The 26,085-nt window shown below is 52.6% G+C and overlaps 10 protein-coding genes across 10 annotated transcripts; 4 read left to right on the top strand and 6 right to left on the bottom strand.

Moving 5' to 3' along the window:
• The first annotated feature begins 15 nt into the window (after positions 1-15).
• Positions 16-1,825, top strand: K452DRAFT_289612 (uncharacterized protein). The gene is made up of 2 exons (XM_033540858.1): positions 16-401; positions 452-1,825. The coding sequence occupies exons 1-2, from the start codon at positions 36-38 to the stop codon at positions 1,670-1,672; spliced, it is 1,587 nt and encodes a 528-aa protein (XP_033395326.1). The 5' UTR covers positions 16-35; the 3' UTR covers positions 1,673-1,825.
• Positions 1,826-2,655: 830 nt separating this feature from the next.
• K452DRAFT_320254 (uncharacterized protein) lies at positions 2,656-6,157 on the bottom strand. Its single transcript, XM_033544304.1, has 6 exons — positions 5,493-6,157; positions 5,088-5,437; positions 4,863-5,029; positions 3,812-4,800; positions 3,201-3,745; positions 2,656-3,143 (listed from the first exon to the last, which is right to left on the bottom strand). The coding sequence occupies exons 1-6, from the start codon at positions 6,054-6,056 to the stop codon at positions 2,990-2,992; spliced, it is 2,769 nt and encodes a 922-aa protein (XP_033395325.1). The 5' UTR covers positions 6,057-6,157; the 3' UTR covers positions 2,656-2,989.
• Positions 6,158-6,828: 671 nt separating this feature from the next.
• K452DRAFT_275029 (uncharacterized protein) lies at positions 6,829-9,446 on the bottom strand (the record flags this gene model as incomplete). Its single annotated transcript, XM_033539215.1, has 3 exons — positions 6,829-7,137; positions 7,189-8,461; positions 9,328-9,446. 3 exons carry the CDS (start codon positions 9,444-9,446, stop codon positions 6,829-6,831), a joined length of 1,701 nt encoding a protein of 566 aa, XP_033395324.1.
• Positions 9,447-10,416: 970 nt separating this feature from the next.
• K452DRAFT_62870 (uncharacterized protein) lies at positions 10,417-11,435 on the bottom strand. Its single transcript, XM_033546932.1, has 2 exons — positions 10,796-11,435; positions 10,417-10,740 (listed from the first exon to the last, which is right to left on the bottom strand). The coding sequence occupies exons 1-2, from the start codon at positions 11,240-11,242 to the stop codon at positions 10,663-10,665; spliced, it is 525 nt and encodes a 174-aa protein (XP_033395323.1). The 5' UTR covers positions 11,243-11,435; the 3' UTR covers positions 10,417-10,662.
• K452DRAFT_254113 (uncharacterized protein) lies at positions 11,356-13,472 on the bottom strand. Its single transcript, XM_033538318.1, has 3 exons — positions 13,219-13,472; positions 12,166-13,160; positions 11,356-12,105 (listed from the first exon to the last, which is right to left on the bottom strand). Exons 1-3 carry the CDS (start codon positions 13,300-13,302, stop codon positions 11,823-11,825), a joined length of 1,362 nt encoding a protein of 453 aa, XP_033395322.1. The 5' UTR covers positions 13,303-13,472; the 3' UTR covers positions 11,356-11,822.
• A 2,516-nt stretch (positions 13,473-15,988) lies between these two features.
• K452DRAFT_62788 (uncharacterized protein) lies at positions 15,989-16,767 on the top strand. Its single transcript, XM_033546930.1, has one exon. The coding sequence runs from the start codon at positions 16,105-16,107 to the stop codon at positions 16,579-16,581; it is 477 nt and encodes a 158-aa protein (XP_033395321.1). The 5' UTR covers positions 15,989-16,104; the 3' UTR covers positions 16,582-16,767.
• Positions 16,768-17,315: 548 nt separating this feature from the next.
• K452DRAFT_289606 (uncharacterized protein) lies at positions 17,316-20,165 on the top strand. The gene is made up of 4 exons (XM_033540857.1): positions 17,316-17,893; positions 17,947-18,362; positions 18,418-18,582; positions 18,638-20,165. Exons 1-4 carry the CDS (start codon positions 17,341-17,343, stop codon positions 19,679-19,681), a joined length of 2,178 nt encoding a protein of 725 aa, XP_033395320.1. The 5' UTR covers positions 17,316-17,340; the 3' UTR covers positions 19,682-20,165.
• On the bottom strand, positions 19,771-20,455 carry K452DRAFT_62791 (uncharacterized protein). Its single transcript, XM_033546931.1, has one exon. The coding sequence runs from the start codon at positions 20,276-20,278 to the stop codon at positions 19,859-19,861; it is 420 nt and encodes a 139-aa protein (XP_033395319.1). The 5' UTR covers positions 20,279-20,455; the 3' UTR covers positions 19,771-19,858.
• A 904-nt stretch (positions 20,456-21,359) lies between these two features.
• K452DRAFT_289605 (uncharacterized protein) lies at positions 21,360-22,196 on the bottom strand. Its single transcript, XM_033540856.1, has one exon. It carries the CDS (start codon positions 22,169-22,171, stop codon positions 21,698-21,700), a length of 474 nt encoding a protein of 157 aa, XP_033395318.1. The 5' UTR covers positions 22,172-22,196; the 3' UTR covers positions 21,360-21,697.
• A 1,593-nt stretch (positions 22,197-23,789) lies between these two features.
• K452DRAFT_62769 (uncharacterized protein) lies at positions 23,790-25,741 on the top strand. Its single transcript, XM_033546929.1, has 2 exons — positions 23,790-24,265; positions 24,330-25,741. The coding sequence occupies exons 1-2, from the start codon at positions 23,884-23,886 to the stop codon at positions 25,652-25,654; spliced, it is 1,707 nt and encodes a 568-aa protein (XP_033395317.1). The 5' UTR covers positions 23,790-23,883; the 3' UTR covers positions 25,655-25,741.
• Positions 25,742-26,085: the final 344 nt, after the last annotated feature.

Here is a 26,085-nt window from a genome sequence, read left to right as displayed (position 1 = left end):
AGTCAGACCGTTACTCACACTGCGCCTCTGCAACCATGACCCCTAAGAACCAGCATGACGACAAGCACTCGCCATCAACTCCATCCGTTTCCACAGACAAAGCACAGCACGAGACCACTCCTTTGCTTGGTGCCGAGCATCCGCCACCGCCCTACTGGGATTCGACGGCTGGCCCTTATCAGGCTGGTGCCCCTCTCGGACTTCCTTCGATCGTCTATGTCTACGATGGCCCTGGAGCTCATGAAGGCATGGACGACTTGCATCCGGACCGTAACGCGGGTATCGTCCACCGTCAATCTTCGCGCCATTGCTCACGCGGAAGGTTATTGTTGGCCTTGGCAGGTCATGCTATCGTAGTGTGGTTAATATTCATGGCAATTAAAGGAAACGGTGCCCAGAGGGTAACCTAATCTTACAGTAATCAAGGAAATTGTCTGCTGATGTCCTATAGAACCCTGGCTCCCCTAGCCACGAGCCACCATCTATGGATGTGCCTAATATACCTGGCTATTGTCGTGCGAACCCTGTCTTTCATACCGAAAACGCAGTCTTCGATTTCGAGGATCCAGAGACTTTCCGACTGTATGAATCGGTCGACACAAATGGTCCGTCGCATACGGTCGTAGGAGAGATCAATCTGGTTCCTGCACCACCAGACCAAAAGGCCAAGATCAACGTCAACTTGACTTTCTCGACCAGCGAGCGCTATGAAAACGAGCACATATATGCTGAAAAATCAGACACTGAGGTTAAAATCAAATCCTACCATTCAAGCAACTACCCCAGACCCGTTTACTACAGGCCTTGTACCTGGATTAACGGATTCGTATACATAAAGCCTGGGACTACACTAGACACTCTTGGCATCGTCGCAAAACATCTCAGCCTTCGCATACACTCAGACCTTGCCACCACTGCATCCAACGAAACTTCCATCGACCTTCGCGCCGGCAATTTACACTCTTGTAGCTCCGCTTCCCTATCCAGTCGTCGCACCCATATCGATCTGACATCTGGTTCCGTCAGTGGATCCTACCCACTCTTTGACCTGCTCGCAATCACCACACACTCCGGCAGCATCACTATATCAGTCGACCCCAAATCCGCAGACGAGGAAAAGCCTGAGCCGGCAGAGTTCTCAGCCCGAAGCAACGTAGGCAGCGTTGACGTGACGTTCCCGATTGCAAACCTGCCCGCACGAGAGTACCGCACAGCAGTCCATACAGATGCAGGCAGCATCAAAGGTGCTTATGTGCACGGCACGAGCACAGTCTTAACCACGAACTCGGGCAGCATCACTGCCGGTATCTTGCCGTACGCCGCAGATGACCATGCCTCGGAACTGCGAACGAACTGCCACACTGGGACCGCTCGAATTGAGCTTTTGGCTCCCTATAAAAAGTCCGGAAAGCAGATCAATAGGCTGAAGAGCGAGCACTCCGGCATGACTGGCAGCTTGCACGTCAAGTACCCGCAAGAGTGGGAAGGGAGCATCAAGGCGGAGAGCGTGACCAGCAGCGTCAGTGTGAAGGGAAAAGATGTGAGAGTCGTGGGAGAGGGGAGTAAAGGGCCGATTGGGAAATGGATTGAGGCTGTTAAGGGTGATGGTAAGAGTACAGTGCTTGTGAAGAGCGTGAGTGGGAGCGTTGAGGCCTTGATTGGTGATTTGTAGATGAGGTTGTTGTGTGCTGTGGGCGTCTGATGCATCGCATGGAGAAAGAGTGGGAAGTGCAAAGTGGTGATGTAGTTGTTGGTAGGGATAAAAGAATCTCAATACTCGACCAATTGCCGTGTTATGATCTAAACGGCATCTTTAAAACGGAAAGAACCAACTCACAGATCGTCAGTGAAAGACCTTATACCCCTGACGTATGTCCCTCCCCTACATACATGAATCCCCACAACCACATCCCCTTCAACATCAAAAAGCCCCTGGTCTAGTGGTTCAAACTTAAGTCCCAAAACACAGTGGTTAAGAACTTAAGTCCGAATTCTAGGCCAGCAACTTTGTAAGATCTTCGGTGTTCCGTTCTAAGGTTATTCGGCTATCAAAAGCTTGTCACAGACTCACAGTGTAAAGCTGGGAAAGCTCATCGTAATGTGGTGATGGGTTTATGGGGACTTGAGTCCTGACTTTTTACCAAAATCCCATTTTTCCCCTTGCTGTTTTGTTTTCGATCTTAATATTTATTTTGTCCTTTATGTATTAGTAGAAATGATGGAGAGAAGTGCAAATCGGGTTCTGGCGCCATGGGTATCAATTTTGCCATCTAAAGCAGGGTTTAAAGTCGTCCAGTCTCGCCCGGACGGAGCCTTGTCTTGGTAGCCCACTACAGTCCGCAGTCCTTCTCGTCTAGCGGGCTGTATAGACGGAAGAACGCCGTCTAGGCGACAGCCTGACGGTATGGTGAGAGTATTACTATAAAAAGAGAAGATTGGCATAGATTAATAGCGAATCGTTACCTATTTACGCTTCTTGGTAGGTGTACCGCGTTTCGCTTAACCCCTATTTACCGTTTCAGGTTGGAAATTAGGGTTACCGTCCGACGGTAAACATGCCCCGTCAGGACAGTGCTGTATCTCTTTAGATTATTAATCAGACGGTCATGACGGAGCCCGCCCATGCACGTCTCCGGACGGTACCAGACTGAAAATGGGCTGGACGACTTTAAACCCTGATCTAAAGGACCTCTCTATACTGACCGAAGCTAATCCAAAGGAACAAAACAAGCTTTGTTCCAGCGATTGTTGTCGCCGATATTGGAGAAAAATAAACGGAAGGAAGGTCATTAGGACAATTTTAAAGAAAATAAAAGCTTTGAGCATGCCGTAAGGCTCCATTTAAGGAAATATATGATACTTAACTATGAACACTGCCTGGAACCACCAAAATCTGTAACAGCCAACTCATGACTTGCAAAAGTACCTAATAGGAAAACAAAATTACTCTGGTGTGTCCTCTGATCTGTGTGGAACAAAGGTAACCGAATTATTCCGGGACGTCATGCGGAGAGGCTAGACTGAGCTGTTGTTGATATGTAGACAACGACCCATCATCATCATCATCGAAAAGCTTGTTGATGGAGCCAAGAAGCATCTTCCACACATTCTTCTCGAATGGCTCGGCATCAACAATATCGTAACTACGTGGTGTTAGCAGGCTTGCTCATGGCTAGACGTTAAATTGCAGGAGTAGACACCTTCGGTTTGGCGATAGGCCCCAATCCAACTTTTCAAAGAATTTGTCTTTTTCGCTGCCCTTTGCGACGTCAAATGTGATAAACTGAATGCCAACCCTTTTTCGTTTGATATTCCTTTTTCGGAGGTCTTTGATAAAGGACATGATCAGGTTTTCAACGTCAACTCGAGGGTCTTGGTACCACTCCCCGTCAGTGAAAACGTATATGGTCATTCGTCCTTTTTCCTTGAACGATGCCGGTTTTCTAGGAAACAAGCCGGTCTGAGGGCGGTTGCCATTGTCGTAATCATCCAGGTACCTTTTAAAAAGCTCATTGAGGCGCTCCCTTATGCCCGAAGTGTCAGTGGAATGCTTGTCATGTCGCTTTTTCAACATCTTCGACAGTTCGCTGGTGTTTTTGCCTTTGAATCCCTTTTCGGCGCTCGAAAAAAACAATTCGATGCCATCGGGATCTACATCTTTCACCATATATGCTAACAAACCGAAAATCATGTCGACATTTCCCCAGTGATTTTTCATAGAGTTTGTATCATCAATAAGGAAAATCTGCACTACATGTTAATATTTTGGGTCTATGTTAAAGCATTCCTTAGCCTTCTTGTGGTTGCTTACAAGATCGCGTTCCTTCAAATTCGTGAGAAGCCACTCGTCTTGTAGCCTTGGCCGAACGCTACTTCTTTTCATATGGAGAACCGCAGAAATCCAGTTGACAATTTTCGGATCGGAATTTTTCGCATCAGCTTTCCAATGAAGTGCTTGACTGACGCCAAGGAATGGCAGATTTTCGTTCCTGGGGAGGCCTACGGTACTCGTAGATATCATAGACCAACGAAGTAAGCCCCCAGTTGCTTGGGTGCCTGTCGGCCTGTCGGGCAACGGCCGGGGCGATGTGAGGCTATCCGTACTCATGTTTGTGGGGCTGTTGACGGGGCTGGTATCCATGCCTCCAAATCCACGCCTGCCATCTGTATCACACGATACGTCACATGAAGGACCGGAGGATCTAGTATGCGCGTTCCTTCTGGTGGAGATATTCCGCCCACTGGCACTAGAAGGTCCAGGAAGTTCAGGACCTTGTCTTCGAGGCCTCCAACCAGGTGCACCCGGCGGTGTTAGAGGGGGTAATTCTGGACCATTTACTTGAATACCATTCTGTAGGATGACCGGTGCTGTGTTTCTCCGTGAAGCTGCTGTTCGCTTTTGTTGTAGAGTAAGAATGTCCAGAATGTCTGTCCGCAATATCTTCGCAGTCGGTCGTGCTTCTGAGTCCGATCTCAGCGCCTTTCGTACCACTTCGAATATATGTTCGGTCACAGTGTCGCATTCTCTTTTCTGTTTTTTCTCCAGAATCGTATTGGGGTAATCCAGAGCACATGTGAGTGTCCCCGTGCCATCGTGGAAACAACCCCTGTCCCCACATCCTCTAGAGTCGGTTTCTTTTTGGCGGCGCTGGCGATACCCTTCTAGGCCACCTCTGCCCAACATCACCCAAACAACAGCCTCACAGTAAACACATCCAATGGACCAGATGTCAACGCTTTGCTTGATTTGCAAGGGTATGTTTCTAATATCGTCATCTGGACGACAGCATTCTGGAGCTCCTGTGTGTTCGTTCAGTACGATTGTTATAGATACCTCGAGCTCTTATGACTCCTAGGCTTACCGTATGTGCGTGTACCACTGGTATCTGAACCATATGTCTCGTTCCGAGATGAAGTCTTCATGAAGTGACTCAAGCCGAGATCACCCAACTTGAACTGACATGAATACGGGGTTTCGTCTTTGAAGTTAACAACAAGAATGTTGGTGGGTTTGACATCTTGATGCCATCTACAAAGTACCAAGTTAGATATGTACCTGCTCATGAATAGCTGACAGTTGTACCTACCCTTGAAAGACAGGGGCCTTTGCAGCATCATCTCCAGAGCCTCCATTATGTACTTCGAGCAAAGCTGTGACGGGGCCAAGTAGGCGTTTCCAAAAAGCTAGTATGTCCTCTTCCGTAGAAGGTGGGGTAACTTTCTGAAAATAGTCCTCCAGCGACCCACCGTTAGCGTTTTCCAGAATGAGATTGTACGTGTCATTGTAGATAAAACTTCCGTAGAACTTTATCAAATTTTCGGAACGTCGGAATTTCAAAAAAGCCCTTTTTTCAGCATCATAGTACTTTTCAGCATCTCTTGAGCGGTAAGTTTTGACAACAAATGTGTTCAACTCCTGGGAAGATAAGTTGGAATTCTGTCTCTGGTTAATAACTGATGCCGTATACAACTGGATGTATGGGCATACTTACTTTTCCGGTCGTTTCTACAGGGCGTAATTTGTTGTAGTCCGGCAGTAGAAACACTCTGTGGATGCTTGCATTCCCTCCATTCCCACATCGCTCATACTGTGTAAATGGTAAAATGCGATGGGCTGGGATTTTTTCATTTGCCTGATGGACAAAAGTATAGGGACAAAATTCCCATTGCTGATTGTAGAATTGCTGATAAAGGTCCGGGATTTCCGGAAAATTCTCAGGCTTGGTATGAAAAGGCAGCTTTTCGTCCCTCAGCTCTTCATGTTCGACGAATCGCTCAATATATTGACCTCTTTCGATGAGCACCAGGATAAGGAAGATCCTTGGATAGTACTTTTGAATAGTTTCCGTGGAGACAGGAAGATCTAGGCCAAGGAACAGTTCACTAAGTATATCACGAAGGCGCCTGGTGTCTTTGAGATATTCTGTGACTTGCCGCAAGGGTATGAAACATGGTTGCTTCTCCGGATTGATGACCTGGGGAAATGCGCTTGATTCCTGGGCGCCTTGCTTCCATTTGAAGAGCTTATCGATATTGAGCATATGAGAATTCGACATAGGGGAAAGCTAAAGCGATGCCGAATACGCAGAAACGAGGTGACAAATGAAGGCCTGTATGTTGTGCACGCTCGCCTTGCGGGGTTGCTTCTGGTGTGTGGGGCGAGCAGCCTGGCGCTTAGGTGCGAGCGATGCGATACTTATCGCTGAGCGGCTGACACTGATGCCTGGTTACATGGATAAAATTGGCTGGTCACGAGCCACAGCCACACAGCAGCAAGGCAATTTTAAAGCGACAAGGCAGCCTCGAGCGACAAGGCTCCCTAAATGGCCCGTTTTTAATCCTGTGATCTTACTTTGGGGTGGCTATGAGTAGCAGAGGTCAGAGATAAATTCTAAATTGTTGGTGTTTACGGAATATTGATTACTTACACCATTCATAGGATTGGTGGCACGTTAGGTGTATAAGCTTCACTGACTTAACCTTGGTGAGGACAAGCACTTACTAAGAAGAGCTGTATGTGCCGTAGCGGGAAGTGTACTTCTATTGGGCATTTATACACCTCTTATGTACGTTCACATTATATTTGAAAGCATTGTAGCGTAATTACTCTGAATAACTTCAAGAACGCTTAGAGTAACACCTCTCACTGCGAGGTCAAAAAAGCGGCCGTCGATCTAGACCGATTTGTTAGGCAATGATTTCAAGCCCAGCGCAAGCGTTCGTTCTCTTGTGGTCTCCAGGTAGGTTAACACGGAAAGACCCAAGCTCAATATTGTTCTCAAATAACTGATATTTCGATCCAGTATCTAATAACACAACCCTTCAGAATCAGAATTGTTTGCGCGGACTCTTGCATCGCAGCATACCGTGAAAGAATCTTTTTGCAGCAACGGGATTGGAGATGTGCGCTGGTTCCCAATTCTCCGGAAAGCAACCAAATCCCTTCTCCAGGTCTTTGTTGTGACGCTTTTCTCTTTTATTGACCCACAAATATACGCCATACCATGCGCCAAACGTCATGACCATCAGTGGTAAAGTAACGGCCATATACAACTTGATCGCTTCTACGGATACCTTTTTCTTAGGCGATGCAGGATTTTCAGAGCCAAATCGGACAATGTCGGTACTCATTATGGTCTGTGAATGGGTTATCAGTAAGAGCATAAAAGCAGAAGTTCGTAGGCTTACCGAGATGAACGTTCCAGGGAGATAGAACAGCGTAACCAATGTGATTATTCTCATAGATACCGTCTCTTGCTTAGTCTTTTGCGCAATATCATGCATATCTCGCGTCATGATCTCCATATTGTCTGCAGACAGCTGGGTCTTCTCAGCGAGTGATCGACTAGCCTCCATGCTTCGATACTCTATAATGCCATATAAAAGACTTTTTCTGTCTGCCAGCATGCGGAGCAAAGACTTTGCTCTAGATTGTTGCATGCGCAAGTCATTTTCGATATTTTTGGCTTTGGATATAAAACGCTCCATATCGTCCTTGCAGCATAACCTCAGTTCTCCTGGAAATTCTTCGGAATCGACAATGGACTGGTAGAACTGTACCAGCTCGTAGAATACGTTGAGATTTGACTCAATTACCAGGACTGTTTCGTTGGCCTTTTCCTCAAGAAAGTGTATCCGCTGTAGGTCGCTGAAGGAGAAATCGGCGTTGCTACGTGCTGGGCTGGCCGGCTGGCAATCATAAGATGCAGCATCGGTACCACCCTGATGCTGTATCCTAAATGAAGACGGATCTGTACAGGCTCTTCGTAATCCAGGCGGTGTCCGTGGTCTGCCTTCATCCATGTCAGTTTTGCCACCAATTATGCTGGGCTGTTCTGACAGAGTTGCAAATGTCGTAGCCCGAGAGATAGAACTGATAGGATTGGCTGACATCGGAGGTGGCGCCTTTTCCACTTCTATTGTCAAAGTTCTTCGAGTGCTTTTCTGTGCTTCATTCTCAAGGGAGTCAATGTACCACCGCCAGTTCTCGCCGGACCAGTCTAGGAAAAGTAGGTGGGTTTCGAGGGTGGCTGCAAAAGCTCGACTGTTGGTATCGAAAGAAGATATCCCGGAAGTCCCGAAAGGCTGGGCTGCTGAAATTATTCGTTCTTTCATCAGCTTGTCCGCTTTCACAACTATCCAATTTGCCCGAGCAGTTGTTGTATCAAAGAAATGATAAACAGCACTCTGGCGAATGGACCATGGCCAGTTTTGCTGTCGTTTGGAAGGTTCTACTGATCTTAGGTTGTAGCACAGGCGGAGATCTTGGCCAGAACGACACAGAACGTCAATATCGGTTCCTTTCACCGTCTGACTTAGGCGTTTGTGATACCGAAACCCGCTGAAGGGGAACGTCTGAGCATGATGGCGTTTCCCAAATGTGAGTATAAAATCGAGAAACCCTGGCATTACTTGATGATAGGTGAACAGAAGGGAAAGCATTTCGCGGGTAATGTTGAGACTATCCCGTGAGTTTGGAGCGCTCAAGAATCTAACCTGTTAATCTGGAAAGAGACAGTTGACCTAGGGTCACTTACACAAATCTGGATCTGGGATCAGGTCCCCAAGTGCAAATATGTTTTTCAAGCTGTGGAAGATCGCGCACAAGAGTATGGAGGAATTCTGTATATGTCTGAGTGAACAATACAAGACTATTAAAAACTGGTATGAAACCAGAACCTACCTTGTCCTTGGCCTTTGCATTCCCAAATATCAACTGCTGCCTTTTGGCGAGGACAAAAGATACGGTCTTCATGTTCGTTGAGGCGTTCAACGTAAGAGTTCAGGCTGTGTGCATACATCCCATGTACGATGTTGTTCGTTGGATATCGCGAATGTCGCTTTACCGACTCCTGAAGACGTTCCATTTTAATATGTGGACTGTAGTACTGAAGTATTTTCTTTTTGTTTTTGAGTAAATAATGAGTTTTCTCTTGGAATCATGCTAGCAGTGGAAAGATATGTTCAAGGTTTTATAAGTCCGCACAGCACAGCCCCTTAGGGCTAACGTGTGATACCCTGCAGCAGCAAGTACCATTCCACCCATGACCTGCCAGGTTTCAGAACCACACTGTTCCAGGCAACAGAGAGCCAATCCCAACTAAAGAAAAGCCTTGCAGCTCCTTACATCCCCACGCTAAGGACACTACCAACGAAGTAGATCGATCTCGTCTCTTTGAGCCTGTGTCTGCGTCAGACCTGACACTCACAGCCATACAAGGCTTACAGTAGTCAGCTGTTCCGGGACATAGAATGAAAACTCGTCATTTTTAAACTGCGGTTCGGAAGTCAGTTCGCCTAGCGAGGCAATGTGCTTTTGCTTTTCACTGTGTCCTTACCTCGACGAAGAATTTGTAATTCCCAAATTTCTGCTTGAGGTATTGCTCAAGTTTGGCTTGGTCAAGGCGATAACCACTACAAGAGTCTTGAACCCAAGGCTTCTCCATGGAAAACAGCACTTCCTGTTTTTCTTTCGGGACAGAAAATGGCATTTACGCAACAAGATGGCACAGCAATAAAGTAGCTGAAGACTGAGTAACAGGGCATATGAAAATAGTAGGGCCTTCTTAAGGCTGATTCCAAGGTATTTTGAAGGACGACTTCTCCTCACTCCGGGAGACACAAACCTTGCGTTGTGCATAAAGGCAAACGATTGCCCTACAGTCTGGTTACGGCGCTTACGCACAAGGCTTTCACGCGACACCCAATTAATTTAAGCCAGGTCATCAGCTCACGCAGAGGAGAGGCTCTGCATAATTTGGCAGGGTTTTCGTACGGCTGAGTGCACTGCGGGGTAAAGCGGACATGGGTAAAGATAATAAATCTACCAACAGAGGGAGCAGAGCCTCATTATGAAACACAATGGTCCCCATGCGATAGACCGCCAACGCACTATTGTTACAGGGGTGTGTTTCTTGTGTTACGATAGTCTTGAGGAGTGAAGGATGATGTTGCCACGAAACCTGCCACTATTCGATGCGAGCGAGGAAATTGAGGCTCACTTATACCTTCTTCATCTTCTGGTCTAAAGCGTGTTAGTGTTACCCTGTCATATGCTCTTGATTGTAGCTTCGAAACAAGTGGTGCCAAGTTTGAGGCAAACAATATTAACATATTGCAAGTGATTTGACAGCCAGAGGGAGACTCATGATGATGATCAGAGCCAGTCATAGTGGCGAATTGCAAATGCTTTGGGGAAACGGTTCGGCATGTGTTTTCCAGAGCAACCAATGAGAAATGTGAGAAAGGCAAAATCTACGGGAAGAGCAGTACGTGGGAAGCGATCAGAAACAAGCTTAATGTGCAATCCAATCCTAAATACCTTTCAATCCCGACGAATTGCGCTTGTATTGGTTGCGCAATTCTGTTACGAGAGAACAGAACGGAGTACTAGGAGGGCATTGCTGATCTCTGTGGCAATGCAAAATTGCTTCCTCGTATAAGACACAAAAATAAAACTCGGTTCCGGCATCTCCGTATTCTTCGGAGAAACAGAGATATTTTGGACGGACAAGCCTTGACGAATCGCTGGTTTGGGATGGGGTGATTGGCTGCTGATGACCGCGTGAGATGTGTTGTAAATCCGTTGGTGTTTGGATATGTCCAGATGCTCCCACATCTTGCAAAGAATTGATTTCATCTCCCGAGATATTGTCCATGTATTTATAGGGAATAGAGTCGTATTGAGCAGAACGGTTCGCACCTGACGTAGTGGTAAAGATAGTAACAAAACAGGACAATCTCTGCAAAATATCAGCAATCATTTTCTAATTTATACAGGAAAGCATTCGCATACCATTAGAAGCAGGACCGGGGCTGCAATGGTCCATCTGAAGAGCACCAGCAACCTAGAACGCGCATTGGAATTTCGGTCTTGGCTCCCCTCAATCAGTATTGGCGACAAGATCCAGTACGATAAAGCTTCGAGGGAAGACGTCTTGAACTGAGGCCTTCCTATACGGATCCATTCCAAGCCTTTGGCCCGTGGCTGATGCGCAGGATGTTCGAAACTCTGTACCACCAAAGGCACCAATCTGCCGTCACTGGGACGGAGAAAGAACTGGTGGTCGGCAACATTTCCATCGCCCATACTGTTCGTGAGTTCCTGCTTAAGAGAGATGATGTTTCCTGTGGTTTTAACCACATAGGTACCTGAGCAGGCGTAATCGTTATCATCTGCGCGCGAGGCTGGAGAAGATGTAGCCGCGAGGCAACCTGCATTGATAAGCGCACGTGTTGTCATGTTGCGCAGGCCTGACTTCCCCCAAAATCGCTGTACTACGGTCGGGAAGGGAATTGTTGTTATTCATCCTCACATTAAATGGTATTCCGCAGAAGCTAAAGCATGTCAAGTCGCTTTGAATTTAGATATTGTAGATACCACAGTCCTGCCTACATGCTTCTTTAAGCAGATGAGACCGTTCTTTATGGATACTTCTTGCGTAGACCCAGAGCTTATAAATGTACCTAGTTAATTTTGTCGTTCGTGAGGATGTGGATTGTAACAATATCTTCCCCTCCGACCGTAGTATGAATTGCTCATGTTCCACGTAAGCTCTCCGAGAAAAAAGCGTCAAGGGTAGGATGATTTATTGTTGTCAAAATGCAGCTGTATACCCCTATTACCGATATGAACCGACCTATAAGTAGCGAAACGTCTTCCCCAATGCTATAGAAGACAGTGTACACAGATAGACTCCAACAAGCTTAACCAACACCCAATAGATTATGCGAAAATGAAAGTACAAAAACACGAGAAACGAAATGCTAAGGCCCAAAGCCGGACAAGGAAACGAAACGAACCTCTTTCTCGTAACACCCGCTCAAAGATGTTCGATTGGGCCCTCGGGCAACAGCTCGTCCAGGCCCGCTCTCGCTCTACGGCGCTTCTCTATGTACGCCACGAATGGCGGCCTGACGATGTCATTGAAGAGGAACGTGCCGTAGACCAAAAGCGCGAAACCAAGGACCTGCAGCCACTTGAACGTCTCCCAGCCCAGACCCAGCGAGACGATCCAGATGAAGAGTGTGCGGCACGTGTCGATAGTTGCGCGCGACGTCGCCGACACGGTGCGTGTCACGGAAAGGCCGAAGAAGTTAAAGCCGCTGGAGAGACGTTAGCAGGGAAACTTGCACTGGATTCTAGGTGGAAGTTTGATGGCTTACCCGATGCTGATCATGATGAAGATACTGCTCACAGCGATGGCGCGGTAGTGAGTGATTTCACGCAGGCCCTCTCTAGCATCAAAGTATCCGCCCTGCCCCGCAGCTGTGCGACCCACTGCAAAGTGCAAGATGACCATGCCGATGACTGTGACCAGAAACCCAAAGATGCCTTCCCAACCAACAACTTTGAGCGGCTCCAACTCATACTTCTCCATGATGTTTTCTTCGAGCACGAACTGTGTCGCCGTAAAGATCTGCGCACCCGCAATCAGGAGCACACCGATGATAGTACGAACTGCCAGCGGCGTCGCCATGGCCGCAACCTCGTTTGCCGCGCTCCGCATGAGCATGCCAGCGCCTTGCAATGGCACCTGTTCCGCTCCCTGAGCACCATCGTCACGGTGTACGGCTTTCTCATCCTTAGCGATGGCGCCGGCCAACCCGACAACAGCCACACCGGTGACGACTACAAAAAGCGCGAGCCACTTGTACAGCCGGAGGTGGCGCTTGAGGAACAAGACGCTGAACATGCCAACAAAGAGCACGAGGGCGCCGCGCGTCATCTGGTATATGCTAGCCGCAACGAACAGCAAACCCACGTTCATCAAAGTTGTCCCCGCGATGTCACAGCATGCCGGCAGAGCCAGATACAGCACCTTCCAGCCGGTCAGTGGTATCCGGCCCTCTTCGTGGCCAGCGTGCGCTGGCTTCAGCGGATTCGCGATCGACGGGTCGGTACTGGCAGTGTCCGGAGTGTCTGCCTCTGCTGGGGCCTCGATGTCAGCAGCTGTGGGAGGAGCCTCGTTCTCGGCAGACACAGGCTCGTATCCGCCCGCCTCCGCCGAGGGCTTCTTCGCGAAGTGGTTGTAGAGTGCGAAAATGGCGACGACGAGCCAGCTGCCCATCTCACCGATGAACATCTGGGCTGTTTGGATGACGGGTTGCTCGAAATATCTGGGGTGGTTGGTGTCGCAGTCGCGCACGCATTGATTGTCCTAACAAGAGCAAGTTAGCTGCTGGTACAGAGGCGCGGAACTGGATGAAAGTAGATACCTGGTATTTGGTGAGCAGAGTGTTGCAAACACCTGTTAACAGCATCATGCCGACTAGGAACGGCACAAGAGCTCTGGAATCCATGATGAGCGGTTAGAGCTGCTGGGAGCTCTGCGCGGGAGATGGAGCTTGTTTCCAGCAACGAAAGCTCTTGCGACCAAGAGAGGAGTGAAAGAGGTGATGAAGATGGAGGCGCTGGAGCTTGAGAGACAGTCGAAAGGTCACCTGCTGCTAAAGGTGGGCCCTGATAGAGTGGTGGATGAAGGCGTGATGCTGAGGCTGGGGGATGCCCGCCTGACTCGGCCTATCGGAGATAGGGAGGCATGACACACCAGGCGACCAGGGTCTGGAGCTCCCCCAAGCTCGGGCAGCTCAACTCTCTCCGGTCTTCTGCACGAACAACGCGAACAACGCAAACAACGCGCACACAATTTCTGCTCTGCGCACAGTGACGTTGACCCTGGATCATCGTACTGCCTCCCAAACTGTGCTTAAATCTTTTTATTGTCCAGCACTTTCGCAGCCGAAACTCGAAGTCTTTGTGCTCGAGAGCTGATGGAGCTACCGCCGAGAAACAAACCAACGCCCTACTATCATCAGAATGTTGCTACAGTAGGTCGCGCGCGGATATTGATAGAGACCTGTGTCTGCGTCCAAACTGAATGATGGAGTGGAAGCCTGCGCCCGAGCTAGACATCTCACTGAACCGAAATTACAAAGTATTCCATCAGCCCCAGCACTGACTGCATCCCCTAAACGGCCTCTTTTTTCAAATTGGGATGACAGGAGAAGGGTGCCGATGAAAATGAAAATGTTCTGCTGGACCCCAAACAAGCTAGGGAGTACTACCAAAGGAAGGATGATGGACAATTCAGACACGTCTCCTGCTTATGGCCTTTCAATAGCCTTGCCCTCAAACTCACAAATAATTTATTCTTGGTAATGGCAGTGCCAGCGGCTTTGCGAGCACACGGTAATCACCATCACTACCATCGCATAGCACAACCGCAGCAATGTCGTGGGCTATGCAGCGTCTTGCGCCTTCAGGCAGCAACGCTAAAACCTCTTCTCATGCCTGGCAGGCAGGACCAGTCGCTTAAGAATGATGCAGTAGAGGTAAGTTATCGGACCCTTCGGGGGGGACAACGATGACTTCTTCCTTCTCTTCCCAAAACACCCATGAGGTTGTTGGTCCAGTGTCCAGTGTGGCATTGTCTTGTGTAGAACGTAGTAAAGGGCCTAGAGCCATGGGCCTCAGATGACTAGTTGTTGCTTCATGCTTGGCCGATTCACCTGTGACCACATTCTAGTTCGTACAGTCGTATCGGACGATGGACCACTGTGTCGGAGTGTCGTAAGGAAATGCTCATAGACACAAGTACGAATACGCCGATAGCCAGGGGCTCCAAATGATGACGCTTTGCAGGATTGTTGAGGTATATTTTCAGCTTGGTTCTGGTGCTAGTAATAAAATAAGTGCATCAGACCTACCTAGTATCTGACAGTTCTGTTGCTGCTTATTGTTGAGGGGGATTTGATGGTGATGTTGGACTGGTGCTTATGCTTACCTACTGTTGCAACCTACCGTCAGCTCTTGTGGAACACACACGTTGGCCTGCAGCGGATGGTTGTAAGAGTGAGAATAGTCTTACCATTTGTCAACTTCAGCAGGATGTTCCCCGTAGAAACGTGGCGATGGTGGAAGATGGCGAGTTTTGTCCGAATCAAAGATGAGAGTTTGCAGTGGCGGGTCGGGCTGGCAAATGTCTCACTCCACACGTGGTAGCCTTACTGGCTGCTGCCACCTGCTGCGGAAAACGATTGGCATGCGTTGTGGTCCAATTCTAGAACGGTTGCGTGTGTAATGTGAGCGATGGACAATGTGCCACTAGTGATACAACCGTTCAACCTAGCTTTGTATCGCTAAGTAGAGCTTGGGGCTGGTGTCTTTGTGGGGCGGAGATGATCCGAATGCAGTATCTCACCGTTAAACCGCGGTTGTTTTACGAAACTATTAACCTGTGCTATAGAAACATCTGTTACCGCGTTTCACAGATCATGTGTCAAAGAGTGAGATGCCAATCACATCGGGAGTGCGGCAAGGAAGAACAAGTCCGTCTCAGGGGACTACGGAGCTGCTGCATGGGTTGGTGGATCCGCTTCTTCTCACCGGGCAGTGACACCGTTTCGCCGAGTTGTTCGTCGCTAGGTAATGGATCTCGGAATTTACCACAGGGAGGGAGGGGAAGCTTGAGTGTTGGAGCCGACCCACACAGCCATGTGTTTGCTTGCTCGTGCGGGACTGGATCCCGAGTGGCTGGCGCCAGGGTCTCACCGATGGCGATGCTGTCCCTCCTGCCCCTTTGGAGTGGGCAACGGTCAACACCGTGATGCGTTGGTAGTTGATGTGCTTGTGTTTAATGCCTCGATTAACGGACACGGCGAGAGAAGCGTTGTTCATGGGATGGCCTGCATTACGGTAAGGGCGATTTTATGCCCCTTGCCAGTCTTGTTGCAAGCAGGCGGAAGCGTGGCCGACGCCGTGTGGCAGCGGTTCCCTGTGGTGGGAGGACGTGGTGCTAATCGGGAAGGCGCCACGAGCCTGTGCACATCGCGTGGGTTTACCCTGTTCCATTGATCTCGGTGGCGGCATATACGCTGTGAATCGGTGATCCTCACGGGCGGGCGCAGCGGCACGACATAGCTAGGCTGAAGAAGCCTCGATGCAGCCTTGGGGATGATCCAGGTCCGCGGAGACGAGTGAACAACAAGGGACTGCAGCTCTTGCTCCTATGTGTTGTTGTGGAGCAGCTGCAGCAGGAGGGAAATGATAGACAGGGCGGAGATGTTTTACAGGGCCAGCGATGAACTCGAGCAGTGTTTCGCATGAGCAGTGCCGAGGCGGGCCTGACATGCAGTGCGACAGGAGTAATTGCGTGGGTGACGATCGCTTCTTGGAGCGGTGAGGCGCGAGGATGGTGTTCTAGACGACGCGCACCGTGTAAGCAGCAGACGCGGTCCCGTGATTCGCTACCGATGAGGTATGACGTTGGCGCCGCCAAGAGCCGCAGGGCAGCCTGTCCACCCGCCCACTTCGCGATACTCGCCGCCATCTCAGAAGCGCCCGCCGAGCTTCGGCTGCGTCCCGGTTCGTTGATCTGCCCGCTGGTCACAGCCCGTCACCCCGCTCGCCCGGGCCCCGTCCAGTCCGACACCAGGCATTGGTCAGCTCTGCGGTCTGGCTCACCTCTCTTCCATAAGCACTCTCTCTCCTGTACATCACTCGACCCTCGGGTGTGGCGCTGCGCCTTTTTGGCTTTTTGGTCTTTCTCCCGCCCGCCATGCCCCTGGCGCGGTCGGTGACAATTTTTTTTTCATAATTTTTTGCCATGCTGAAGAACCGGGTTTAGCAAATGGAAAAGTTGAAGCTCCATTTGCCATACCTACCCGTCTTAATGCGTCATATAGCACCACCGTACCTAGTAGATTGTTTCGCTGCGTCCCCGCCCCCGAAGTATGATCTCTCTTAAGAAATCTTACTTCCGACGGTCCTGTTTCGAGTGTGTCCACGGCCCTGGCTCTGACCTCTCCCTCCGTTTGGGCCGCCATGGGACTTCCATTCTGGAAGACACGGGCCGCTGATATTCGGCAACCAACATGGGCGGGTTCGCCGCCTCTTTGCAGGCATACAGCCGCAACTGTTTGCTGGGGTTCGGAGGAAAATCCCTGCCTGCATGGATCAGCATCACGAAGCGGAGGACCCGCCAGGGGGCCCGCGGCGGTGTTTCTTGGCTCCATTGAAGTTGTTTGCTCTTCCGTCAACCGTTTTCCTGCGGGCGCGTGCCACGACATACGCGTCTGCGTGGCCACCTCCCATGTCGCCTCGTACCTCCCCGGTCCACTTCTAATCATTTCAGCCATAGCACAGGGCAGGATCGTCCTGCATGGCCTGAGATTGATAGGCTGCGCGAGCCAAGCCCCCGGGGTGGCGGGCTCAATGACATCGCAGGTCATTCTAATCGATAGGTCTTGGCGTTTTGGAGCACCTTTCTTTGATATAAAAGTCCCAGCCACTCCCCGTCACTGATCGACCAGCTGGTGCCTTCCCCCCATCATCCCAACATGCAGTTCAAGAAGCTTGGAATTGCCGCCGCCTTCATTGGCTCCGCCTCCGCCCTAGGTGTGGGCTGCCCGTACATGTCGGGCGAGCTCAACAAGCGCGATGCGCCTAACCCTCACCACGCCCGCGCCGATGACGCTTCCGGTAAGGCCACGAGCACTGACGAGTTCATGGCCAAGTTCGAAGTCAACGACACCGGCAAATACTTGACCAGCGACGTCGGCGGCCCCATTGAGGACCAAAACTCCCTGAGCGTCGGCGAGCGCGGTCCCACGCTTCTCGAAGACTTCATCTTCCGCCAGAAGATCCAGCACTTCGACCATGAGCGCGTTCCGGAGCGCGCCGTTCACGCCCGTGGCTTCGGTGCTCACGGTGTTTTCACTTCGTACGCGGATTGGTCCAACATCACCGGCGCGTCTTTCCTGTCTTCTGCTGGAAAGGAGACCCCGATGTATGTCCGCATGTCCACTGTGGCGGGCAGCAGGGGTTCTGCGGATACTGCTCGCGATGTCCACGGTTTTGCGCTCAGGTTCTACACTGATGAGGGCAACTTTGGTAAGTGGCAGCGGCGCAACGTTTGGGAAAGGCTGTGCTGACAACACTGGCAGACATTGTTGGCAACAACATGCCCGTCTTCTTCATTCAGGATGCCATTCTCTTCCCGGACCTCATCCACGCCGTCAAGCCTCGCTCCGACAACGAAATCCCTCAAGCTGCCACTGCCCATGACAACGCTTGGGACTTCTTCAGCCAGCAGCCTAGCTCCATGCACACTCTGTTCTGGGCCATGTCCCAATGGGGCCTGATCCGGTCCTTCCGCCACACTGATGGCTTCGGTATCCACACCTTCCGTCTCGTCACCGACGAGGGTAAGGCCAAGCTGGTCAAGTTCCACTGGAAGTCTTTGCAAGGCCGTGCTGGTCTTACGTGGGAGGAGGCGCAGGTGGTTGCTGGCAAGAACGCCGACATTCACCGCCAGGACATGTTCGAGGCCATTGAGGCCGGCCGTTACCCCGAGTGGGAGGTAAGCTGAGCAAGGTTCGGAATGAACGACGCGCGGTTGCTGACATGAGATGCAGTTTGGTGTCCAAATCATGGAGGAGGACGACGTCTTGCGCTACGGATTTGACTTGCTCGATCCTACCAAGATCGTCCCCGAGGAGATCGTTCCCTTTACCCCGCTCGGCAAGATTACCCTGAACCGCAACCCCCGCAACTACTTTGCCGAGACTGAGCAGGTCATGGTAAGCTGACAAAAAATCTAAAATTAACCACGCAAGATGCTGACGGCTCAATCAGTTCCAACCCGGTCACATTGTTCGCGGTGTCGATTTCTCCGATGACCCCCTGCTGCAGGGCCGCATCTTCTCTTACCTCGACACGCAGCTCAACCGTCACGGCGGCCCTAACTTTGAGCAGCTGCCCATCAACCAGCCGCGCGTTCCCTTCCACAACAACAACCGCGATGGCGCAGGCCAGATGTTCATCCCGCTTAACAAGTCGCCCTACACGCCCAACACCAACAACGATGGCTTCCCCAAGCAGGCCACTCGCGACGAGGGTCGGGGCTTCTTCTCGGCGCCCACGCGCTCCTTCTCTGGCAAGCTTGCGCGTAACGTCGCCTCCACCTTCAAGGATGTCTGGAGCCAGCCGCGTCTGTTCTACAACTCGCTGAACAAGGCCGAGCAGCAGTTCCTGATCAACGCCATCCGCTTCGAGACCTCCAAGCTCACGTCCGATGTCGTCAAGCAAAACGTCCTGATCCAGCTGAACCGCATCTCGCACGATGTTGCGTCGCGCGTCGCCACCGCGCTCGGCATGACCGCCCCCGAGGCCGACGACACTTACTACCACGACAACACGACGGCCACGACGCGCCCCTTCTCCGAGCTGAAGAAGTTGGACGGCCTGCGCGTCGGTATTCTGTCCTCCGTCCAGAGTGCGAGCAGCGCCTCGGTCTCGGACATCAAGACCGCGCTGGCGGACCACAACGTCGACGTCAAGGTCGTTGGTGAGCACCTCGCCGACGGCATCGACTCGACCTACTCGGCTGCCGACGCGACGGACTTTGACGCCGTCCTGGTCGGTGAGGGCGCTCAGAAGCTCTTCGGCAGCAACGCCACCGCCTCGTCGCTCTACCCCGCCGGCCGCCCCGGCCAGATCCTGCTCGATGCGTTCCGCTACGGCAAGACCGTTGGTGCGCTGGGCAATGCTGGCAGCGCACTCAGCGCTGTAGGTGTCTCGAGCAGTGCGGCGGGCGTGTACAGCGCTGCCAAGGCGGACGACGTCGTCAAGGGCCTCAAGACCTTCATGTGGTTCGACAGGTTCCCGACGGACAACTAAACTAGATGGGTTCGGCATACTTTTCTAGTTTAGACTATTATAGACAACTTTGGGTAATGAAATTGAAGGAAGGGAAGGGGGAGAAGAAAGAACGCTAATATTCGATGGATTGGGCCTTTGAAATGATACCATGGGTTTAAACAAGTCGGTCAATTGGACTGCTAGCTGCTACTACTACTACTGTCGGCTAAGGCCAGCCGGAGCTGGCGCAGTGGAGACAGGCAGCGGTCTTGCTATGACAGACATGACGGATGGGTATTTTCCGGCGCAGAGGTCGAGGGCGGGAACTGGGTAACTAGTTACTAGGTACGTACTACTCCAGCGCGAGCGCGAGCGCTCGCTTCTTGATGTTTGTTGCAATGCTTGTATATATTTGAACGTGATGTGCCGAGAGTGGCTTTGGTGCTTGTGTGATGCTGTGCGAGCCTTGGTGGCGGTGGTGGTGGTGGTGGTGGTGGTGGTGGTGGTGTCTGTATGTGACGGCATCACGAGCTTGTTGTCCCTGTGTTTCTGAATGTGCTTGGCTTGGACCTGGTATCTTTGGATGGAGAGACAGAGGGCTTGCCTACCTGGTCCTGGGTTAGAATAGTGCCTCATATGGCTCTTCCCACTTGCTCGCTATTTCACTGTTCTCGCCTCCTTCGTTCCTGCCTCACCCTTAAGGGGCCTTGGGATAGAACTAGATGACAGTGAACGAAGCGTGACGTTAATCGACAGCAATGACGATGACAAGGCATCGATATAGTCGAAAGGCATGAAAGATACAAACAACACCCTAACCTCCCTCTTCAATATAACCCACCACTCCATCCCTATATCCCTAACCCCCAACCCCAAGCAAAATTCCAGACCTACCTCATCCACCTAGGTATATCAACCATCCCCATAATCTCACCTCTCTAGGTATAACCCCTTACACCAATCCACCAAACACCCACCCCTCAATCTCACATGACAACAACCCCATACCCCGCACACAACCACCAGCACCAGCACCACCGTACGGGTACCTCAGCCCGCCAAGTCCCTCCGCCCCGCCACGCAGCACGCAACCTCACACCCCCAACGCCACCACCACCTCTCCTCACAACCCTACGCCCCCCTCCCAGCACCAAGCACAAACCAAACCCAACCAACCCCGTCCTCGCCTCCCCCATCGCGCAAAAGCGCACAAAAGCGCACAAGCGCACTTGCGCGGCCAGGCCAGGGGCGGGGGCTTGGCGCGTCTTGGCGCGGCGTGGCGCGGTGGGGCGGCCCCGCGGAGACGAGAATAGGGGGGTTCCAGTGCGCACGCACGAGGGCGACGCGGGCGTGCTGCTTGCGTCGTGGGTTTGGGCTTTTGCGATTGGGTTTTGGGTTTGGGTTTGGGAGGAGGTGAGGGAGGGGGGAGGGGGAGTAAGGGGGAGTAAGTGTGATTGGTTATGGGGGAAGGAAGGGAAGGGAAGGGAAGGGAAGAGGGTGAGTGAGAGGTTGCGGGCGTAGTGGTGCCAAGGTGGGCGGAAGGGGCGGAGTAGCGGCGTTCGTATTGGGGTTATTGTATTGAGATTGAGATTGAGGGTTTTTATGGCTTCTGTGTGGTTTGGGACTAGGTTTGATTGCTCTGTTTATTGCGCTGTGGTGTGCAATAGTGCACCATGGCTGAGGCTGTGTTCCTATGTATGAGTGGCTACACCTCTGGTCTGAAACTGCCGTGGGGGCTGCGCCTGATAGGGAGCGGTTTAAACGCCGTATTCGTACCCTTGCCGCCGACCGCTGGCCTGACTTGACCTACCTATAGCTATTGCGTTCTCCTGATCGGTTTTGTTGTTCTAGATACGGCCGCTTGTTTTCGTTGGGTCAAGTGACTGCGCAATGCAGTTGTCGGATGGGTATGAGGAGTTCTTGCAGGCTGGGGGTTAGGAATGTGAATGAGAGGGAAAGAGGGGAAATGCGGAAACGGAAAGGCGGCAGCATAATGCTGACTGTCGCAAGAGTCCAACGCGTAATGTGAAGGCACCATGCCATGGCAAGTTGTTCTCACTTCAACATCGTATCGCGATGCTCGCCGCGGACGATTATGCACCGAAGGCATCCCCGCCCCCCGCACTGCGCCAACAATGCCAAGACTCCAGATACCGAGTCACCCCACATGTTCTCTGCCGTTCGGCCGCGAGCCCGTGTCAGACGGCCGCTGTCTCCCGTCTGCGTGCCGCCTCTTCCGTCCGGTGTGCCGTGGTTGACTTCCGACCGGAACCGTTGCATGTGAGAGACAGACTGTTGTTTGTAGTGGGAGTGACGTGACGTGCCATTGGAATGTGATGGCAGTAGTGTGAACAGTGATAATTTGTACAATGTGGACGGGATGAATGCGTGTACGCTGTTTATGGGATTGCTGAATGCTGGCAGCGGGCAGAGAGGGGGGAAAAGAGGGAGAGGGTAGGATGTTGGCATCAATTCCCAGCCCAGAGGATAAAGAGATCTGGCAGTATTGGCGTTTGCGTCGGCCCACATCTGCGTTCTCCGCAGGCGGCTCACAACACACAACGGCCACCGTTGCGCCATCACACGACAGACAGATGAAGTCCACGCAAAGTCGAGGTGTGGTAGTACAGGCGGCGCGGCGACAGGGGTCCGTAAGACGGCCCTGACTTTCTTCACGGCGATCTCCTGGGCAGGAATGAGACAGCGGCTTGCCTGTCCCGGCGACGATGATGTGTGGGAACCACGGATTCGTCAAGGGCCGGTGGCACGACTCGCCGGCAAGGGAGCGCGCGCAATGAGCCAGGCGATGGATCTGGCGCGAAGGATCTACGGCGTCAACCCGGGAGAGGGCGTGAAGAGGCGACATTCCGCTTTCCTCGACCCAATGCCTTGTGGGATGACAACACTTCATCATGAGGCGCGCGCCCTTGCTCCAGGTTTGCTGTGAAGAGACGCATGGGAGGGAGCTCATTTCACGGACCCCGTGCCATGGGACGGCGGCCGGAAGCAGACCCGCAACCGTTTTCTGTTGTGAGGCTCATGTTTTGTCGCGGGGGAGTGCTGCAAGGGCGAGTGTCTTTGGTAGGGCTTGGCGAGACCTTGGATCGACGACCCTGAAGAATATCTTGGCAAGCACCCAACTTCACTTTGTTGCAATATCGACACCAGTCTAGAATCGGGAGGGCGAGTCGCAAGGGCGCAAGGCTCCTGGCAGAGGGTGGTGGTTGCAGAGGAAGAGGCGACAGTCAGCGGTTACGCGGGGCGTCATAGGTAGTATTGTGGGTGATAGGCAGCAATGCTCCTGGAGGAAGCCCCTCGCAGGCGGAGATGAAGAGAGAGTTCATTCCACTTGGGAGGAGTATCGGTGAAGACGGGAAGACGGGAAGACGGGAGGCGCGCAAGGGCGTGGCGTGTGGACAGGCGTGAGAGAGATGGATAGAGAGTTCGTTCGAGACAGAGAGATCGACTAGATGTAAGAAGAAGTGTCAGCTGGGAGCAGTTGGGTTCCGCTTCCACAGCCAAGTAATTGCGCTGGGGGTTGGTCGAAGCTCCGCCTTTGCGCCGGATAACCTCAGCCGAGCCTTTCGGGCCAAGCATCGCGTGGGCGGAGGACGACGCTAGGCAGGTTGCAAGAATGCCAAGACGCATGGCGCTTTACGGCGCATGGGATTGGAGGGGCCGGTAACGCGAAGCGAACATGGCAGCGGCCGAGGGGGGGCTGTGCGGTCGTGGATAATTAGCCTGCTTCTGCCCCGTCAGCTCTTTGCCAGCGCGCCGAGATTCCCCAACCCAGCGGACCAAGTCTCCTCCCCGCCTGACCCAAGAAATCTGTCAAAAGCCCCCCCTCATCCCTCCTCTTCAACTCTCCAATTTTGCTCAATCCAGCTGCTGCCTGTGTTGTCTTTCTCTCTCTTTCCATCACACACACTCTCACACCGCTTCGTCGCCTGCTGCTGCTGCTCGCCGTCGCTGGCTCGTCCTTCCGCCAAGCCAAGACAACCCCAAACCACCACTGACTGCACCGCTCCTCTTGGCCATGTCGGCCGTCACTGACTCCAACGACTCTTCGGCCCAGCCCGCCCCGCCCCAAGCGGCCACGACGCCCCAGCAACATCACCAACAACCTCAGCAGCAGACGCCCGTCCAGCCTGCTCCTCAGCCCTCTGCCACCACTCCCGGCGACTCGCTCACCTGTCAGTGGCAGAATTGCGGCGAGCACTGCCCAACGCCCCAGGCCCTCTATGTATGTTAATGTTTTTTTTTTTTTTTTTTTTGTTATCGTTATTGCGCGCCCAAGCGCCCTGCTGACCGTCGACCGCCAGGATCATGTGTGCGAGCGCCATGTCGGCCGCAAGAGCACCAACAACCTCTGCCTGCAGTGCCAGTGGGGCAGCTGTCGCACCCAGACGGTCAAGCGCGACCACATCACTTCGCACATTCGTGTGCATATGCCGCTCAAGCCGCACAAGTGCGAGATCTGCACCAAAGCATTCAAGCGACCGCAGGATCTGAAAAAGCACGTGAAGACTCATGCCGACGACTCCGTCCTGCTGCGCTCTCCCGAGCCCAACCGCGCCACGCACGGTTCCTCCGGAGGCGGGTATGCCGGCCAAGCCGGAAAACGTGAGTCCTTCCATCTCCGTCAGCTACGCTATTGTCGCGAGAGAAATCTAATTTTTGCCTGCAGATGTTGCTGACCTGCAGGCTCTTGCCGGAGCTGCGAGCGGCTTCTACCAGGATGGCATGGCTCCCAACTCGGGTTACGGCCAGCCTTACTCGGGCGCCCACGCCGGCTCATTTGCCAGCAGCGCTCCCTCCAGCTCGGCCTACGGCCCCGTCTACTACCAGGTCAACAACCCCAACCCCATGCACAGCGATTACGCCTCGCGCGAAGCAACCAAGGCCCTCATCCACCAGACGCTCAACGAGTTCTTCTACGATGTCAAGCGCCGCGCCATCGACCCTACCTCCTACTACGACGTGGGCCAGCGCCTAGTCAGCATCCAAGGCCAGCTTCCCCTGCTCTCCGGCTATGGCGGCGAGTACCAGTCCGCGCCCGCCATGGTCTCTCCCACCGGCCAGGGCCCCTCTCCGCAGCACCACTACTCCCTGCCCATGCCCATGTCTAGCTTGAGGACCAAGACCGATCTCATGGACATTGACAAGGCCCTCGAGACGCTGCAGACGACCATCTACGAGAACCCCCAGCAGGTCGCGGCCGCCGGAGCGGGTCAACCGGGCGCTCATTACATCCACTCGGGTCTCAACTACCGTTCCAGCAATTCTCCTCCCGGCGCCCACACGACGCAGCCCCAAACCTCGCACGCGACGGCCCTGGCGCCGCCCCCGGCTCCGCAAAACGAGACGCCCGCCCTCACCCCTGCCTCCAGCGTCATGTCGTACACGGCTGGCCAGTCACCCGGATCGGTCAATTCCTCCAATACCATCTCTCCCGTTACCCGGCCAAACATCAGCATGTATCCCACGCTACCCTCCGTCAGTGCCATGTCGGACTCAACGGGCAACTACACCGCCACCAGCAGCGCGCCCAACCTCGCTCCCTTCGACTCGGACGGTCGTCGCAGGTGGTCCGGCAACCAGCTGCAAAAGGCCCGACCCTCGTCCGACGAAAACGCCATGGACATCTCCGAGGACAACACGACGCCCGGCGCCTCGCGCCGCGGTTCCGCCGATCGCGATGGTCTGCCCAAGGACGTCAACCGGCTCGCTCTGGCATCGCCAACGCCGCTCGATCCCTCGCTGCGCTCGCCAGGCGATCAATCGGAAGCCTCGGCGGAACAGGTCACGGACCGTGACAATGAGGCGTGGGTGCAGAACATGCGCATGATCGAGGAGCTACGCGCCTTCATCAAGGAACGGCTCGAGCACGGCGAGTTTGAGGTCGACGCGACCAAGGTGGAGGAGCACGAGCATCATCACTCTGGACCGTCGATGTCGGAAGAGGAGCGTAGCCTATATCCGGTGTTGAGGGCAGTACAGGACGGCGAGTAGTTTTCACATGATGAATCCACATCCGCAGGCACGATGGACACGCATGTATGATGAGGTTTCTTAACCTGCGCGCGGGTGCGCGCGGGAGTGCAGGGGCATCTTACTTTTCTTCGCTTCTTCTCTTGCTCTCAGTCTCCTTTTTTCTTCTTTTCCGTTGCTTTGGTTGATTCCACATGGAGGACTCGAGCTTTTTTCTCATGACGGACAAACGCCTCCATGCCACGGCTGGAGCGCCGGGACTGGTTTTAGGGGATTGTGGTATGGTGGCAAAGGCTGATATGTTTTTATTTCTTGTTTGGTCGTTTGATCAAGGAACCAGTCGTTCAATTGATGATGATGCACACAGAGACGGACAAAGATACGGACATACAGACACACAGTCCCTTCCTAGCAGTTCACGCTCCCCCGCTTTGTCGCTATCATACTTTTTT

This window comes from Aplosporella prunicola, assembly GCF_010093885.1.
Source record: "Aplosporella prunicola CBS 121167 unplaced genomic scaffold K452scaffold_19, whole genome shotgun sequence".
Lineage (NCBI taxonomy): Eukaryota > Fungi > Ascomycota > Dothideomycetes > Botryosphaeriales > Aplosporellaceae > Aplosporella > Aplosporella prunicola.
This window is presented reverse-complemented; position numbering and strand designations above follow the sequence as displayed.